Source organism: Diorhabda carinulata, chromosome 5 (assembly GCF_026250575.1).
Source record: "Diorhabda carinulata isolate Delta chromosome 5, icDioCari1.1, whole genome shotgun sequence".
Taxonomy (NCBI): domain Eukaryota; kingdom Metazoa; phylum Arthropoda; class Insecta; order Coleoptera; family Chrysomelidae; genus Diorhabda; species Diorhabda carinulata.
In genome coordinates this window covers 17331511-17351308 of record NC_079464.1, presented here as the reverse complement: position 1 = coordinate 17351308, position 19798 = coordinate 17331511, and the positions used below count along the sequence as shown (strand labels likewise).

Below are 19798 nucleotides of genomic sequence, written 5' to 3'. Positions count from 1 at the left end.
AGGTTTCATTATAATTTGTTGGAAATATTCCAGAGTTAATATTAAAGATAGAGAGAGAGAGAGAGTATACGACTCTCTATTTCTCTTTGCTCTATTCTGAGTGGATCGCCGTGACGTCGAATTTTCTAGTGATGGGGGAATTGCAAAGTAGAAGAATGACAAGTTTTGATTTTAATAGCGAGTATAGTGTAGAATCGATAGTGTTTTCTCTCTTCAAATTCCACTTATATACCATTCCCTCTATCCTTAATATTAAGTCTATGAAATCTAATAACGTTAGCAGTGAATACTTATAATCTCAAATTAACACAGAAGTGTGGCAAATCGATTGATTTCATTAGATTTAGTTTTTTCATATACAAATATTCCAATTACATTTGAGATACAACGATACAACATACTAAAAGTATTGAAATGTATAAACAAATTGATGGTTGATAAAGACCGCACAACAGGTTGAAACGTCAAATTTTTTCTTATTTATGTATGTATATATATATATATATATATATATATATATATATATATATATATATATATATATATATATGTTCGAGAAGGTTTTCGCGGTCAGGATTGAACCGCGTTGAAATTTTAAAAATTCTCGACGTTTCGGCTCCCACTGAGGAAGTGATCCAATTCTTTAGTCTCAATCTTCCTACTCCACGAAACGAATCACCTCTTTTTACTGGTGGATTCCAAGGGCTCAGTCTGCCTACTCCATGGAATTTTACTAAGGAAATGGACAGCTGAAACAAAAAAAAAATATAAAATTATTAAAATAGAAATAATATGCTTACCATCGAGAACACCGTTGACACTAACACACTCACTGCTGGTATTAAGAGTTAGCTCTTGGAACATGATTCCATATATATCTAATTTATGATTTAGTAGCAGTTTTTCTGACATTTCCTTTCAATTTCAAAAGTTTTAAATTTATTAGGGAAACATTGAAACCTGAATCATAAATTTCATATACCTATATCTAATTTATCATTTAGTAGCAGTTTGACCTCTATTAATGGTGTAACTATTCGTTTTTTTTGCTCTGTATCATTTAATTCTGCTTTTATAACAGGTATCATAATTATCATTTATATCGTCTATGTAACACTAAATTGAATTTAATGAAACATATGAAAAATAGTTTTCAAAATTTCTGATCCAATATTTCATTAAGAGAACCTTAAACTACTTCGCAAACTTTTTCATGAAAATTCATACCTTTTATACCTTTTGTAACGAATTTTGTATAACACTTCTGACATTGTGGTAAACATTGAACCAATATTACCTGCAAACGTCGATTCTGACATTTCTATCGCGCGTATTTAAACACTGTTACTATTTATACGATCAATTACCCCAGAACTTTCTGGAATCTTCAAACAATAATAACAACAAATTCCCTGCTTAAATTGTGACAAGAAGTACATTGGTCAATCGAAGAGGTCACTCACCAACCTCCCACAAGAGTGATAGCAAATCATATCTTGACAGGTGTTCATTAGCTACGCATGTCCATTTAAATAACCTTGGTGTAATCTATGCATATCTTTTAGATTTTTAAAAAACCAATTCTATAAAAAACTCAATGCTATTAACAACCAACTTTATTTTTAGGCGAATAATGCATATGAATTTTAGCGAAAAGAATATGAACAGCTAATTGTGTAATAAACCGCGTTAAATCGTTTTATAAAATCGATACCATGCTTTCAAAATTATTATTTTTTTAAAAAAAAGACGAATTTGTCACGAATCCTTGCTCAATTATTGGCTAATAACAGAAAAAGTAAAACATATCGAAAATTTATTGATAACCTTTAAAGTAGATAACATTAGTATACAAATAAGCCATGAATCATTTTCGTACGTTAAATTTTAGTAAGATTTTTATTTCTAAAATGAGATTTTTTTTAATTTTACTTTTCGGGAAGTTATATAGTAAAAATGAATAATTTTTATTGCGCGAAGAAGACATCTTTTTCAAATGATCTACATACTGACTTTGTATAAGAGAGTGTCACAGTTTCCATGAAAATAAGTCCCGTTGACGAGACATTTAAAAAAAAACTTGTCCTACTTATTTGGCATTTCCATAATTGGAATATTATGGAAACTCTTGGTAATGAAACCTTCCTTTCTTGAACTCTCTGTTATAGAAAATATATTCGGGTTTTCAAAAAAGCGTCGAGGTGTATTTCGGTCGATGATGCGTTCATAAACAGGCTTTGGACGATAGGCATTAATTCTAGATAAACGGAATCATTTTGATAAACCTTTTTACATTCTTCCATATTTTTGACCTCCTCGATATTCCAAACTGCAAATTATTTTCAGTAACTTTTTTTTGCAGAATATCAATTGCAGATAATAAAAACCCTTGCCGACAATTTTGTTTGATCTACCATAGGCGTAGATACCTCATTTTATAAATCGAATCATTATAAATTGGACGACTTTATACGCCGTTATTTAGATTGATGCACTGAATTGTAGTCCTACTTGGAACTCAACTTTTGTTGCTACAACTGAATAATAAATTATAAAATGTAAATAGACGAGTAAAATGTACCTGTCTGTAAAGGCGTTTGGTTTAGACAGGATACCAGACGTGAATTGAGCCCATTTTGAAACCCATTCGTTTTTTTGTCTGGAAAACGAACTTTCAAAACAAAAGCCATAAAGGAAAATAAGTTCTTTGTAAATAAAATAAAAGAAAAAAAACGAAAAAATTTCAAAGTATCTTTATAAATAGTGAATTTCCGTTCAACTAATAAGTTATATTGGGTCCCAATTAATGCTTTTTCTAATCTAATTAGCTTGCTTACTAACATATAAAAAAGCTTATCGAAATGGGGATCTTACCGATGGTGTTGACTTCTTCATTTTCTTTCCAGCTAAGGTCATTTGATGTTGTAGTAGATGATACGATTGATAACACACCATCTTGGTACAAAATCGATTCCGTGGGTAAACAGGCCATAGCGAATAGCTGCTTACTGGAAAGCAGCGCATACTATTTACTGAAAGAGCATTTTTCTAACCATGAACACTACGTATCTTTAGTTGAATTTTTTCACGATATAGCATTAAATAATGCAATGGGAAAATCTTTAGAAAGGGATGTTATGAGTACTAACGGAGAGATGAACAATTTTTCTAAAATGACGATGAAAAATTACTCGTTAATAGCCAAATATAAAATGGGTTATTTAAACCTACTTTTACCCGTAGCTTCCGCCATGTATCTCACTAATGTGATCGATCCCGAATTACACAGGCAAGCTAGAACTATTTTATTAGAGATGGGACAGTATTTCCAAGTTCAGGTAAGTACCGAACTGGACGACGTTTTCAACGAACGATCAATGCAAGGCTATCAGAACAACTAATACTTTTACACATTTCAACTGTGATTCAATTCGATGTTTGTGATATAATGAAATAGTTGAAAATAAAAGATTTTTATGGTGTTTCTTACATTTCCATGCACCTTGCAATCTATAATATTGACAAATTTTACACTATACAATATAACAAACATCTTACGACTGTAAAAAATGCAAATATTATACTGCTTATTAAGGAAATGTCTAACTAAAAGCCCAACTATAAATATAAGGAAATGCTGATAATGAATCATTCAGAGAGAGAGAGAGAGAAATGTTTTATTGTCGAAAAATTCTTACAATTTGTAGGCAAAAGTTTGTAAAAACTAAAAATCAAAAACAAAAATAACTAAATAAAGATACAAATAAAATTTCTGAGAAAACCACAATGAGTAACAAACTTATAGGTAATAGTAATAGGTAATAATTAGTATTTAACTACATAGCAAAAATTAAATCAGTATGCAGCAAGCCCGGAATTCAATATCATAAGAATAAAAGTCGTTTACAGAGTAGAACGCACTTTCCAGTAAATATGCCCTCAAATTGTTGCGAAATACGGGAAAAGATGATATTGATTTTATTTCAATTCGCAAGTGATTGTTCATTGTTTTGCATTGTAAAATAATGAGCCCTTAACTAATTCTGAATGTGGATTAGGTAGGTAAAGGTCATGTTCCGCGTTCCTAAGGGGATAGCCGTGCAATAATCTTTCTGAAGTTATAGAAGAGTGCTAAAGAATTAGATGCAAAGATGATTAAGGAAGGAAGAGTCGTAATTTTTAATGTTTTAAAGAAGTCCCGGCAGTGCGCCCTGCTGTTTAGTTCGAGTAAACATCTAACAGCTCTCTTTTGTAGTTTGAAGATTTGCACAAATTGAGTCGTACCAAACCTACCCTAAAAGGGAACGGCAGATCGAAGATGCGATTCAATAAGGGCATAATAAACACTGTTAAGAAGGTGGATAAATTCAGTTCAGCTCAAAGAGCAGGTGAAGCTGATAATATTTCTCCATTATGGTAGTGTTATAATCTACGAAATTCGTTTGACCTCTTCGAAGCTCCCTTTATCAGTCGGTAGAACACGCAACAATTATGCTTCTTTTGGAAAAGCAAAGTTATGAGTGTATTAATTGGCGTAATCTCAAACAGTTAAGATAACCTCAATCATGTATCGCGTTTGGAACCAACAGTGTCTTCAGAGTCCCTACGTATCTCAGAAGGACATGGCTTAATGTTCATATTAAAAAATACTGAAATAATGAAATTTATGAAAGTGGTATATTGATTATCTCTACATAAATATTGCTACTGAGTTAATACTGTTCAGTATTATCATTTATAATTGTAATAATTTGTATGTTGAAATGTGGAAAAACGTTTATTGGTTGTTCTGGTGACTAAAAAATTGTCTTGTCAAAACATTCCGATATATCTGATTTAAAATTTCGTCTCTTGTAGAAGGACTTCTTGAACTGTTTTGGTAAAAACAAAATAACCGACACGATACGTTCGGATATAAACGAAGGAAAATGCTCTTGGTTGGCCGTAGTAGCTCTGCAAAGAGTCAATAACGAGCAAAGAAAAATAATGGAGACCTTTTATGGAAAACCCGGAGACGAAGCTACTGAAGCTATCAAAAATTTGTATATACAGCTTAGCTTGCCTACTACTTACAAAAAACATGAAGAACAGACTTACAAAATAATTCAAACACATATTCAACAAATTTCAAAGGGTCTTCCTCACCAATTGTTCTTTACACTCCTTGATAACTTGTATACTATAGAATAATATATTTTCATTTTGTTAAGGTTGTGATGAAATGTGATAATTTAGATTTACGAATTTAGCTCAATAAATACATTCCATTCTAATAGCAATGAGACATCCTATACCAAAAAAGACATATTTTAGATTACTTACCGGCATTTATTGTGATAAAAACTTCCAACAGCTTTGTAGCTTTCATACTATGAGGAAAGCTGGCTCACGCATTCGTGGAAGATGACCCGTCTGAACGATGTGCAGTGAGTTTGCCTCAGTAGCCTCTAGGAGCGTGGAGAGTCCACGACCGCTCACGTTTCATATCAAACGTGTTCGATTTTCAGGCGTGAATACGACAGTTGCTAGCCAGGTTCTGACGAATCGACCCGGGTGATTGTATTTGAGTGAAACAGTTAAGTTAGAATTGTACGATTCTAACAGCAAAAACTACAAATATAGAGATTTAAGATTGGTCGCAGCGAAAAGAATTAGCGATCGTCGGGGATTAATGGAGCTTGATTCGTATCGGTGTTTGATTTTAAAATATGTTTAGATACACTTTCCAGGAGATAATCAAACTGTTCTTCAGACATTCGTAATAGGTTTTTAAAATCTTCATGGTGATTAATCCATGGTCAACGAAATGTTGAGTCTGTGAATTTTTTTTCAGTATCCACTTCTTCACTCAATAACGCCTTTTCTTCCGTTTTCTTATCTGTCCACGTAACTGTCTCAATCTTTCACTCAAAATAGCACTAAAGGTTGAACACAAAACTGCACAACTTTCAATTACGAGCTCATTCATGGCGGTCGACTACCCAAGGAAAACTAAATCTTAAGTGTGACTGTGTGTGAACGGTCCACGACATTCTGCTGGTTCGTTGCCCATCCCCACTCCAGTCATGAGCGACGACAGTGAGTAAGAAAAAGTGGCACGAATTTGTATTTTTGCTCCGTGGGAACCCGCCTTTATAGCGGTTTGCAGGATTGGCAACTACAAGTTTCAGTTTACCTGTTGCATATAATTTATTTCACAAAACACCAAGCTCAGTGATATATTTGTTCTCGTATATTTCTTGAAGAGTTCTGGACCAACATCTTCCCTACCAGGGAAAGATTAGCATACCCCTGGTGCATTAATGGTGCGTACCTGTCAGATATGTCACAAATAAAGACGATTTTATTGAAATTACCGTTCCTCTAATTTCCTATCCATTTTCATTAGATGTTTCAAGAACGATTTGACCTTGGGACATCTTTTTGTGCCACAGTATGTACCGACGCCTTTATCTTACTACCTTATAGTTTTTTTGCTATTTGCCAATGAATTTTCTATAAAACCTTCCCTACCGCCATTCCATAGCTACTTAACTGAAGTTAGATTAGTTTCTGAATCAGCAGCAACGTAGCGCCTTTTCGGCGGAAACACTGACCGGTTCTATGTCACTGGGTTTTGTAGTTGATATTGTGCTGATTAAAGAAAAACATTTTTTCTTTCCACGATATGATTTCCTTATATCGTTTCATATCGCGCTTTGGATTACGTAGGGAACTACATTTTTCCTCTTTCTAGTCGATCATTATTGAAATAATCTAAATTTATTTTTTGAATCAAGATTATGTATTTTCACGCTATAATAAAAACTAATAGTTATTCGTCCATAGATTTGAAAAAATTCAACAAAAGATTTGTTAATTTTTATTTTGTAATAGTAATATCAAAAGTACAACTTTGAGCATTATTAATTTGAAGCGAAGAAGAAGTTACATTACTATTGGAACTTGAATTGGCAATATTTAACGAGTTCAAAGAAATAACATCGTCTATAGTTGTATTAGTACTTATTGGATTGTTGGTAGGATTGTGAACATTTACAATGTTGCTTGAAGTCAAACTAGTTGTTCTTATTAAAATTTTCACTGCGGAATCCATTTTGTTTTTTATTGAGTCGTGCACGTAACCCTCCGCCACTATGTTGGATTTCCACCCACCATGTTTCTTTAGTTGAATTATATCACCACCGGAATCCACCAATAGAGACACAAAAAGGCGTCGAAATGTATGCCCAGGGTAGTTTTTTGGATTAGGTAAATGTTGCGATAAACGAGGGAATTTTTGAAAAGGTATTGATGCCAACAACTTGGGTTTTGCATGTTCCATTTCTATACTGCTAAAAGAAATGATCTGTTTTGACATTTGTGGGTCGTTGGTTCTATATTTTATATAAACGATTACTAAGTTTAATTTATTGTCGCATATTTGATGATAATTTGAATAATGTGACAGAAAACATGTTTTCTATTAGTTAATGCAGTTGTGACGTAGAAAGTAAGTAAATACTGAAATGTGGTCGCCGCGTGTCGCCTTTCAAACGCCATTCTATTGTTGTGAGTGGGGGTAATTTAGTGCGATTTGTGTTTTTGTAAGGGTTTCAAAAACTATTCTAATTGAAATGATTGCCGAAATAAGATTTATCGAAGCAAGATCGGAAAATCTACCTAAAGTAGATGCGTTCATGGTTCCTACTTTCTTTGCTAGTAATCAATTATTTACTTCGGTTGAAATACGTGGAGTAAAAGCAGATACGTGCGTAATACTAATTAGACTTTTTTAAAATAACGTCATTTTCACATTTGTTTGCTTGAACTTTATTAAAATTTAGTCATAAAGATGATAGCTTCGAAGGTTATGTTTTGATTAAATCTTTCTATGTTGAAACATTTGTATTATCCGTTCTTTTTACTTACTTTCTATGTCACACTCAGTCATGTGACAATAAGTGCATTTTGGCGCGTCAGTTAGGTATTTATTTTTTTATAAACTAATATACCGTTTAAAAATAATTAAAAAATAGTGAGTGATTGAGAACGATAAACTACACGTAGTTACTGTATAACAAAAAGTATGCAAGGACGCTATTATTTTATGACCCCCTCTTAAAATGGATTCGTTGCGAGCACGAACATTACGCTGGAGTATTTAGTTAAAGGAAAAGAAATGAGAGAAAACGAAAAACGATAACTAAGTAAAAAAAACAATGAAAAGAAAAATATGGAAATATATAATTCCCCACACTATTAAGTGGTCAAAGAAATACCTTTAGACAATTGTCTCTAAGCCTATCCGATGACGTACATTGATGGAAGTCTTCTTCATTTAAACTTCTGTTAGGCGTGCCAATTTTTATACTCTCGGTGCTCGCATGGCGTGTGAGGACTAGTATTTCATTTTATCAAATAAATGATTTCTAAAAGGTCATTAAAGGTTTGTCTTGAGAAAAATAGAAAAAATATCAATTTTAACCAAATATATTTTCCATGTAAGTCATAAATAATAGTTATGAAATTAAAATAACACGCTCAAAAAACAACGAACTAACTATAAAAAGATACATTTATTTAGCACAAATTTTTTTTGCATGTTCCAAACAAATGAACTTATTACACTCTACGCATTTGTATCGAGTCATGCGATTTTTCTTCCTTTCGCAAATGTAGCATCGCTTCCGTGGATTTTCTGAATGATCTGGTTCAGGAGTTGTCATTGAAGCCTGCTGGCCACTTTTACCAGTACACGCAGTACTGAATACACTGTTTACATCACCACTACAACCAACACTCATCCAACATTGAGTGTTGTTGTGAGTGTTAGTTCTATAGCTTCAATTCGTTTTGATATTTTCAATTTTTTCTTTGAAATCTCATGTCTTTTTGATATTCTTCTTTTGATATAAATCTTTTTCCGTATAATTAGACAATGGGGTGATAGGAATTTGAATACAATGTTCAAAGAGGTAATAGTAAATTTTATTTGATATAGATAATGTTAAATTTAAAAATGTTGGTAGCAACTTATCTTTTTATAGCTTAGAAGACAAGTTGATACCTATATTTCCAAATTTAAAATTATCTCATGAATAGCAAAATCACGTTTTATTTAGGTTTATTTTTCAAATCACACAACTATCTGTTACCGAATCTAAAACTCTAATTACAAAATGAAAATTGAAATAAGTAAACTAATTCCTAATTACATTTTACAAAAATTCGAAAAAAAAAAATGTAGAGAAAGAACGGAAAACTTTTTATTGAAAATACAAATGAAAAACATCGAAATTGATTTTAAATTCAACGGATACTGAAATTCCAAATGAAGTGAATGAATGGTTATATTACGGGAGCATCCATATCAAGTGTTATAGCACAATTAGTGATAATAGATTTTGAGGAAACTGTCTTAAGCAAACCTAATATAAATATTTTATCCTTTTTTCCGTTGTAGATGAACATAAATCACTTCTTATCATAAACAACTTCAAATCAAAATCGAAATTGAGGAAAATGAATAATGATTTTCTTAATATCACATTATATAAAATTAAGAATAACATTAAAACAACAGCATGTCATACAAAACCAACTTGGTTCTCAAAACTTCAATTCATGCCATCCTATGTCACAAAAAACAGTGATTATAAGTTTGACGGCTTTCCAAACTTTAGATGGTTTGCTATTCAAAAGCAAAAATTGCATTGGAAGAAAATAATTATCCTGAAAAAATGAAAACTGACTTTCAAGAAAAGGATAAATAGATACCATAATCAAACAAGGAACAAAACAAAAACTAAACATTAGCATATACAACATTTTTAGTTATCAATAATATATAAGATCGATTACTTATTGGGAACGTGGCAATGAAACACCAAAGTAGATTAACTTTGATATATTTTCCGAACTTTCGAATACTTATTTATACGTCGCCTGGGACTGAAATTATGGTCAAGTACAATGTAAGAAATATATATGAATGTATAACAATAATAGAATTTTACTAACAATGATTGATTAAGATTTGTGGTGGTGTATAAATTCTTGTAAAAATTTTAAATTCATAGAATTCAAAATTCAATATTCAAACTGACGTTGATAGAAATATTGATTCTGGTCTGGTCGTGAATGATATTATATACATATAGGGTATCTGTAACTTTGTTATTTTGAATAGAACACCCTGTATATTAATACATTCTGAAATCTACGTAATATTTTACTATACTTTTGTCCAATAACATTTTTTGAAAAATGCATACTTATTGGATTATTAATTTTTTTTTGTAAAAAATTTGGCGGTTGCAGATCCTTGACCCGTTGATACAAGCAGTAAGAAATTAAAGAGATTATGTAAATTTGCTTTTAATACATGGTAAATATGGCAAAGTTATTACAGGAACATGTGCTTTCTTTGCAGTAAGAAATGTAAATGTAAAAAGTAAATGTTTTAATATATCAAAAGGTCTAAGAAATAAGAAAATGTATCAAAATAAAGGATTTCTATTATTCACCTCTGTAATAATTTCGAAACTGTATTCCGCCGTTCTTCAAAGGAGAAAGCGTGATGTAAATCGACCTTTTTGTCGATATTAACATTCTCAATGGCTCGCAATTATAAGGAGAGGGTGTAACTACTGACTAGTTTCGACATTATAACGTCTCATAAGAGCAGTTCTCTCGTTCGGGTTTGAGACTCGAACTGAAGACAACGTCAAAGGGCGTAGCATTCGGTACATGTAGTTAAACATTCCCCATCCTCACTTCCAACTGCGAACCATTGGGCAGGTAGAAATCTAGCGTAGTCGTCGACAATATAGATTTCGCAGTTCTAAGTGAGGATGGAGCTGGAAAATGTTTACCTACATGTACCAAGATGTCGAGTGGTGCATAGAAATGCTGAAAAAAATTCATTGCGGCATTTCACAGAACCTCGTATAAGATCGTAACAGGCGACAAATCATGGATTCAAGCATATGAACCCGACACTTAACATCAATCGACTGTATGGGTCTCTCAAAATGATCCAAATCCAACAAAAGTTGTTTGCGCACTTGGTGCAAGCGCATGCAAAAGTGTATTGATCTTATTGGGAAATATTTTGGAAAACAATAAAGCCATATCCAGCTATAAATTTTTATTTTTCTTTGTCTATCCCAAAACATTAGTAGCAACCCTCTAATTTTACATTAACAACGATAATTAAATCAATCAATAAAATGTTCTCCCATATGATTATCGAAATACGAGGACCTTTTTTTTAACCTCCGATCGCTCGGTGCAGACGCTACGCGGACAGAAGAAAGCGGACATGCGCTATAGGCGACTGCGAAGCTCTCGCACTACACACTCCGCCATTGTTGACATTCAGGCGTCAGTCGGCGTTGTGCTATAGCCACGTAAACATGTGATGTCAATATTTGTTAGTACATAAATTTCATGCTTTTTTATTTCCATTTCAAAATACTTTCATTTAATTATGAGCGATGAAATATCTGCAACTTATATGTCTGTTTTGATAGAAAATTATTAAAAAAAAACAGATAAAGATTGATGTTTTGGCCTATTTCAGTCTTCACCAAAGAATGACTTATTGACAATTTGCATAATTTGCCCTTTTGTTGAACTATTTTTATATAAACAAATTGAATGTTTGGTTTATTTTCTTTTGAGGTTAAGTTGCTTCCCCTTAGAAGGTTCGAGCAACATCTAGTTAACTGTTCACGAATTAAGTTATTTGTGCGGTATTTTTTATAATTTTGCGGATATTGATTTTTGGTTGTTCAGTTCGTTGAAAGGTTTTGATGAATGATTTGTTAGCTGGTGTTTTTGGAATTGAGCTAATGTTGCACCTAGCTAGATTGTCTTCATGACGTGTGATCCGATTATGCTCAAGAAGTCTACTGCTAACTCCATTCATATTTTCCTTTTGACTATCAACCGATTTGGAATTTTTCGTTATGGATTTGATTACAGATTTTTAAATTTGGCTCTAATTTTATATTTGCGGAAGTCGTGATATTTCCGACCGAGAATTTGACAATTGTCACCTTGTTCTTTTGACCGTGCTAGCGTGAACATTAATTTCTCCAGAGATTTTTGAAAGGCGGGATTTTGCCGGCTTAAAGGAGCCTTCCGCCGATTTAAAAAATTCTGGAATATAAAATTGTTAATTGACTTCTAATAAGAAGTAGATATAGGTTCCCTTCGTTAGAAAAGAAGGTAAGATCCTTTTTTTGTAAAAGCAGAAATAGTTCTAATTACTGAGTTATGAACTAGGTTAACTGACTACCTTTTTTATTGCATTCAGGAAATGTTGAAATTAAAAAGTTATAAATTATTTTGTTTTAGTTGTCTATAAATTGGCAAAAATTTTCACAAATTGCGTTTTGTATATTTTTATTTTTAAGTTAATTGGGGACCTAGTTTTGGACATAGGACCTCTATTGGGGTTTAGAACTTGACGGCTTTGATTTGTTTTTAACATAAAACTTCGACTCGTGAATCTACCTAGTCAGGGACAATTAACTGAACTTTAATTCCTAACCTCATTCCACGGATATGGTCTTATTTGTATTCTCCTGACAAGTAGGGAGCCTTATTTGTTGCTAAAGGTCAGATCCACTCATAATAGTATTTTTGTCGTAAAATTTACTTCATTATTTTCTGTAAACCGACAAACTCATGAGTTTTGCGGGTAATTTTTTTAACCTGGGTTTTTTCATAATGTCAAATTTTAAATATAGATCATTGTACTTTGTTTTTAACGAGTAACTTTATTCCTAAAGATACCTCAACCTATTTCTATTCCTTTCTCAGTTTAGGTTAAAAAATTGAGTGACGACCCATATGGGAATTTGAAAGCATACAAAATTTTTGTACATCTGAAACACAACAAAATCTTGCAACGAATCCTGACAACACACATTAACATGATGAGCTTAGTCGGAGGGTCGGAGCCCAAAATGTGACCTTTTAGGATACATTGCATTAAAATTTAAAAAATAAAACTAATTTTGTTTTATGTTTTCTATCGTATCGATGACCTCTTGGACCATTTTCTACATACTGAGGTGTCTGCCCTATGTAGACAGCGTCACAATCATTACAAGTTACTTTATACACAATATTACTTCTTTTGTTTTGAGTGTTTCAGATTTTATTATATAGTATATTATAGTTATTGAAATAATTCGGGTGATCCGTTTGAAATAACAAAGTTCTTTATTTTTCCGAAAAAAGAATAAATATGACAACAATGTAGATACCACCATAATGCCGGCCATATTACAAGACCCTTGTACACAAAAATTTATAAAAATCTTACGAGCTGCTTCCGAGATAATTGAGGCGTTCCATACATAAAACCCACTCTGTATATTAAAGCATTAATGCAAATTGTGTATTCCATTTATTTTATTTTTTTTGCAGCTACAAGCATATTTCCTTATAACTGACGACGTTATGGACAATTCAGAACTCCGTCGTGGCCAACCATGTTGGTACAAGAACAAGGGTGTGGGTTTAATAGCTATAAACGATGCTATTCTCGTCGAAAATAGCATTTACTCAATTTTGAGAAAATATATTTCTCACCTTCCTTGTTACGTACCTATCTTGGAACTCTTCCATGACATTACACTGAAAACAGCGATGGGTCAATCACTAGATTGTCTTTGTACGGAAAATGGAAAACCCAGACTGGACCAGTTTATTATGAAGAGATATAACGCTATAGTAAAATATAAAACTGCCTATTATACTTTCCAATTACCAGTTGCTGCTGCAATGTATTTAGCGAATATGTATGATGAAGAGCAGCACAGACAAGCGAAAACGATTTTATTGGAAATGGGAGAATTTTTTCAAATTCAGGTGAGAGATTTCAACTAATCTAAAAGTAATTTATAATAATTAAAATACTCGCAATATTCTGGAAATTTTATCACAACGCTTTGTAAGTAGAGTAAATAATAAAGCCGTTTTTGCAGTGGTAATATTGAGTGACTTATATTTGAAAAATGACTTTTTTTATTAAATATTCTATATATGAATTCGACTAAATTTTTATAACAATTATAATCTATCAGATCAATTAATTCTCTATATAATATTGATGTGGTTTTTTTGAATATGTCATTGTATAGATATTTATAAAATATCGAAGTTGACACAAAAACGTAGTAACGTAGCTTTGAATAAGTAATATTATTTTTCCTACGACTACTTATGAAAATGATAGATTGCACACTCATTTCTACCTAAGAATAATAAAAAATAATAAAACATACATGTATTGAAATGCTTCTTTTTCTAATATTATTTATGGTTTCGAACGATAGAGGGAATACGCGAATACACCATTTAAATCTGGCTGGGTAACGAAAGGCAAAAGGCTAAAGGTGCGCGTTGACGGGAGTTAAGGATTCCTTCTATTTGAATAATCAGGGTTAAAAAATCTTCATACGTGTAATGATTTTCCCCAATTAATCTCTTTAAGTGAGATTATACACGTTTTATGCCCAGAGTCCTCCGAAATTTGGCCCTTTGGCTGGAATAAAATGCCATTTAATTTGTTTTGAGGCTAATTCGTTTGATATAGTATCATAATTATTTTTTAAAAAAGTGTACATTGCCGAAAGTTCTTTATTGGCATCTACAAAATTCGAACTATTTTCCGAAAATAAATTTACTGGAGTTCCTCTCTTTCCAATGAACTACAAATAAAAACGCGCTCGAGCTAAGTTCACTAACAATATCTAGGTGTAAAGCTTTTGTATTCATACATATGAATAAATATAAATAACTTTTAAGTAACTTAGGAAATCGTGTTTTTCGATCTTCTAGTAAAAAAGGTCCCCCGAAATCTACCTCAAAATTTAAAAATGAAGAATAAACATTTATTCTAACATCAGGAAGATCACCCTTCAGATATTGTAAACCTTTAGGTTGGGCTTTTGTGCAAATTACACATTTTCTAGTAATTTTTTTACAGGCATTTCTAGAGGAAATAGGCCAATATTTTTCTCTGGCTGTATACTTTATGGAGTCTGATTGTACATTCCATAAAATTCCTAGAGTTTTATTCGACTCGTTTTCGCTAAGTTGCAAAATATTGAGATCTAGACCTTCACTTAGTTTAATTTTGCCTCAAAATATCAGTACTATCGCTCAACCATTTTCGGAGTTCAAAACCTGCACTGCGTAAAATATTCGAAATATCCTTTTGTATCTGAATTAATTCCATTTTTGAATCTGCCCCTGTTATTAGATCATCGATATAAAAATCGGTCTTTATTTTCTCAATTGCAACCGGATACTTCTCTATATTTTGCTCCGACAAGTAATGTAAACATTTTACTGCTAGATAGGGCGAACTCGCCAAACCGTACGTCATAGTTTTTAATTTATAAATTTTATATGGTTCCGACGGTGAAGATCTCCAAATTATACGTTGAAGGCGCCATTGCTCTTCCGCAATCAATTTTTGCCGATATATCTTTGATATGTCTCCCGTCAATACATAGTAGTATTTGCGAAATGTTATTTAAATACCCAATAAGTCGTTTTGCAATTTTTGCCCTATGAATTGCATATCGTTTAGAGATACCCCGGTATCCGTCTTTCCCGACCCGTCAAATATAACAATAACAAGGTAATTTCGTCATAGTCGAAACTTTATCAGTTTCTACATTTCTTTCCCTCATATGTCCTAGTTTTAAATACTCATCAATGAAGTTATAATCGTCTTTTCTTATTTCGGAATCCTTATCAAGTCTTTTTTCTAGCGAGGTGAAACTTCTAATTACCGCTTGCAGCGATTCACCCAAATTTTTGCGAAACGGTATTTTCACTATAAACCTACCCGACTCGTCTCTACATATAGTTTTGCTGAAATGATTTTCACAGTACTGTTGTGCAGCCGACAAGGTTGGTTGTTTCGCTTTTTCAATTTCTTTCACATTTCAAAATTTTGTCATCTCTTCATGTACGACATCTACATTAACATGGCAATTAACATTGTTTTCAAAAAAAGCAACATTTAAATTTCCTCCAATCACCCATCCTAACTCTGTTTTCCATAAGATTGGCATATTTTGGCATAATTCTATTCTACCTACACTTAATGACCAAAACAAACCCGAACAATTAATAAATCAATTTCGCCGCTTTCATTGTAATTATAGTCCGCTAAATCAATTTCGGAAATATTAAATAGTTTAATCAAAAGACGTCAATGGTAGTTTTTCGATTATTGTAGGTAAAACTAAACAATCGATATTGGCTTCATAGTCATAATAACAAGATTAGGATGTAATATTTATCCGTTTATTTACGTTCTCCAAGGACTGACTGACTCCTTTAACTAAAAAGTTCACCGGTTGAGCTTGTATACCTAGGCTCTGCAATTTACGTACTCACCATTAATACTTTTTATTTTCACAACCGCCGTTGAAATTGATTCTGTATAGAATTACCTACCGCATGTTTAACCAATGAAACGTTCGTTTTATTCGCAGCGTCTTCATTCTCGACTGAAGTACCAGAACGTTGCTATGAGGAATGTAGCCAGTTGTTTCGGTAGCACCTGAATCTATTCAACCATTAGGTTTATTATAATATAGTAGTACATTATGAGATTTTTGGCATTTTGAACATTTTTTTGCTCTACATTTCCACGAAACGTGATTCGGCTTTAAACAATTGGTACACAATTTCAACTCTCTCAATTTTACCCACATTTCTGATATTCTGATTAATGATAATTTAAAAAATTATTCACAATTGTATTGTATGTGTGTTTTTACATAGAATGCATTTTCTATGTTGATTTATGTTCTCGATGGATGTTAAAAAAGATGTAGAAACCTTTCTATTTGACATTCGATTATTTACCTTCTCCGTGGATAGTTTCTCCAAAAGATCGACCTTTTTTTTATAAAGGTTTTTATATTTTTAAGGGTTGCCTTTTTTCTGCACATCTATATGACTCTCACTCTAGTTTAGTAATCATGTCAAATTTTTAAATCAAAATGTAAATGATTAATCTATCCCAGGTATCTACCTCCTCACTTAATGCCTTAAGGGCTAAAAGACTATTGAAGGTTTCTTCATGTAAATGTCGCAAATAATAAAATTTTGGATAATCTGATAAACTAGAGTTTTTGTCTACAAGCCCTAAAAACGCATCTCTAAATTCGAACCATGAACTGTATTGATCATCAAATTTAGGTAATTGAATAGGAGGTAACTTTACTGTATCATATGTTTGTCGATTAGAATTATTAGAATTATTTGTTAGTGAACCAACCTCGAAGCGTCCAACTTTCGTTATAATATGTATCAATTACTGATTTCATATTTCCAATGAACTCATAATAATTATCTTCAAATTGTTCAGCCTCGTTATTTTCCGCATCTTCGTTCGGTTGCTCGAGTAGCTCAATGCGTGATTGTAGTTCAGAATATTCATGCAATATTGGCTCAAAATTTTCTAGCCTTTTTTCCAGATTTTTTATTATTATAGTCTATTTCAGACATGTATAGAGCAATAAAATGGGAAATTCCGTCCAGTTCGGCTCAATTTCGGTGTTGGCCATAGGTGTAGGTCTTGAAATATTGTGTACGGATTACTAAGATAGTAGATTATACAGTTACGTTTTGCAATTAACAAGTACCGTTTAATCTTCTATTAGTGCCTCTGCCTAATTCCAACCCTATTTCAGATTCGGCTTAACCATGCGCCTTAAGGGCAATGGTGCCTTACCAAAAATTTTTAGACCTTTATAAGTATATTTGTTTAGTTTAACGCATCAGTATCATGAGATTAGTAATAAAATGGCGACATTTACACCAACGACAAGATGTTCCAATAATTCTCCACTATCAGTGAATGAAAAACTTATTATTTTAAATGTGCGCGTTTGCATAAAAGAAACTGTCGACCGATGTTCCCGATATAGATCTGTGATATCGGTTTTCTCTATTTTATCGAAATAATTTTTTAATTTTGTATATCTCCTTTTCAAATTACTTTTCTTAATTTTCAAATCTCGAAGTTCACTTTCCATGATTATTCAAATGAAGTACTTAAACTAATAACTTGAATGAAATAAGGAATAAAGAATATGATTGATGAAAGGAACGGACTCACTTTTGGTGGAAACAACACATTGTCTTGACCTTCTCCTCGTCTCTGCTAATGATGGAGATGAGTTCCCGCCTTTATGTATCTTCTTTAACCTCCCTTTATGTATCTTCTTTAACCTCCCTTTATGTATCTTCTTTAACCTCCCTTTTTAATTGATGCACTTCTCCAATGGGATTTTTCTGTTAAAGAGTAACCACAATCCGATCGATTGAACCAAAATATGTACAATTTAATTGATTAAGAGAAAACACTTTATTTTGAACATAAAATATAATTCTCCGGTACAACACCCAACTACGCTGATCATTTGTTGTAAACTGCAAAGATTATACTATATACTATATACTATAAACTGACTGTTATTTCTAAGCGCTATTGCCGCTTTTACAAACAATGTTTTATATACATCAACAGACCCTTCAAAAATAATATTGAAATATTAGCACAAAATCAACAATCTCTATTGTAGATTAGTAGATTATTAGATTCTCAAGTGGCTCCAAAATATTAATTAATTACTGTGTTTTAGAGAAAATCGAACCGGCTTTCACATTTTCCAATAACTAAAAATAGAATTTTATATGAAAAAATCCGAATTTTGAAATATTTATTGTAGAAAGCGAAACTCCGAGTTATTTCCGTTTGTACTGATGGTGCCCGTACCCTCAAAAAAATCTTTCAAAATAATTCTATCAAAAATTCCTCATCCCAAACCACCTCTCCTATATATTTTCGACGAAAATTGTAAAGAAGTCTCATCCGATTTCCAATCAAAATGGGCCCGTTATCATTCAAAAGGAGCCCTCAAGTGTCAGCAGTTAACCGTTAAAATGTCAAAATTACGAATCCAAAAACAGAGAAATATCATTGTAGTCATGCCTATCCGAAAAGTTTCCCACCTTAAACTTAAGATGTCAACACTTGGATATTAATATAATTTGCTATATAATTGCTGAAGAATTATGCACGTGTAAGCTATCTGCGTTTCGGATGCCCGGGTTTGCTCATTTTTTACGAAATTCTAATGAACATTTCCTAGGTTTTATTGACGCGTCTTGAGTAAAATTAATCGGATTTTTTCGTCTATTCATAACTATAGATAAAACCTAGATTCATTTTTAAACTCAAGACAGTGAATTGTACAAAAAGGGACCACACAAAAAAGCGACCGCATTTGAGGAAAAACAAATGCTTCTCCGTCAGAACAACGAATCTTCTCACAATTCGGTGATCGTTATAGTCAAAATTAACCATTTGGCACCCAGCGGCTTTAATTTTAGAACCTGCTTTTGGAGTGTGAAGTCGACATTGGCGGTGATACAATTAAACAATTCAAAACATTAATAAATTTTCCAATCTTAACATTTTCATGCGAACCATCAAATTATCAAATGAAATGACATTCAACAAAGTTGGATGAATTTAACTTATTCAAAGTGCATTAGACATTCAAACATAAAAATTGATATAAAGGTAAATATTTTGTACTGGATTTATACAACCAAGAAGAACTCGAAGAAACCAAGGCCAAGAAATCCAGAATGGTCCACAAAATTTGGAACTTTTAAACTCTGTCTAGTGTGAAAAAGTTATGGAAACATGCAAGGAAACAAGATAACCGTAAAATGCTGCATCGTATTCTCATAGTTATTT

The 19798-nt window shown here is 32.3% G+C and overlaps 1 protein-coding gene across 1 annotated transcript in view; it reads left to right on the top strand.

Moving 5' to 3' along the window:
- The window catches only part of LOC130894525 (farnesyl pyrophosphate synthase), a 48707-nt gene that overhangs the window by 21707 nt on the left and 7202 nt on the right, over positions 1–19798 (top strand). Inside the window, exons 3-5 of the mRNA XM_057801406.1 lie at positions 2907–3338; positions 4858–5184; positions 13426–13869. Of these exons, the coding sequence (XP_057657389.1) occupies positions 2907–3338; positions 4858–5184; positions 13426–13869 (1203 nt within the window). The remainder of the gene's footprint in view (positions 1–2906; positions 3339–4857; positions 5185–13425; positions 13870–19798) is intronic.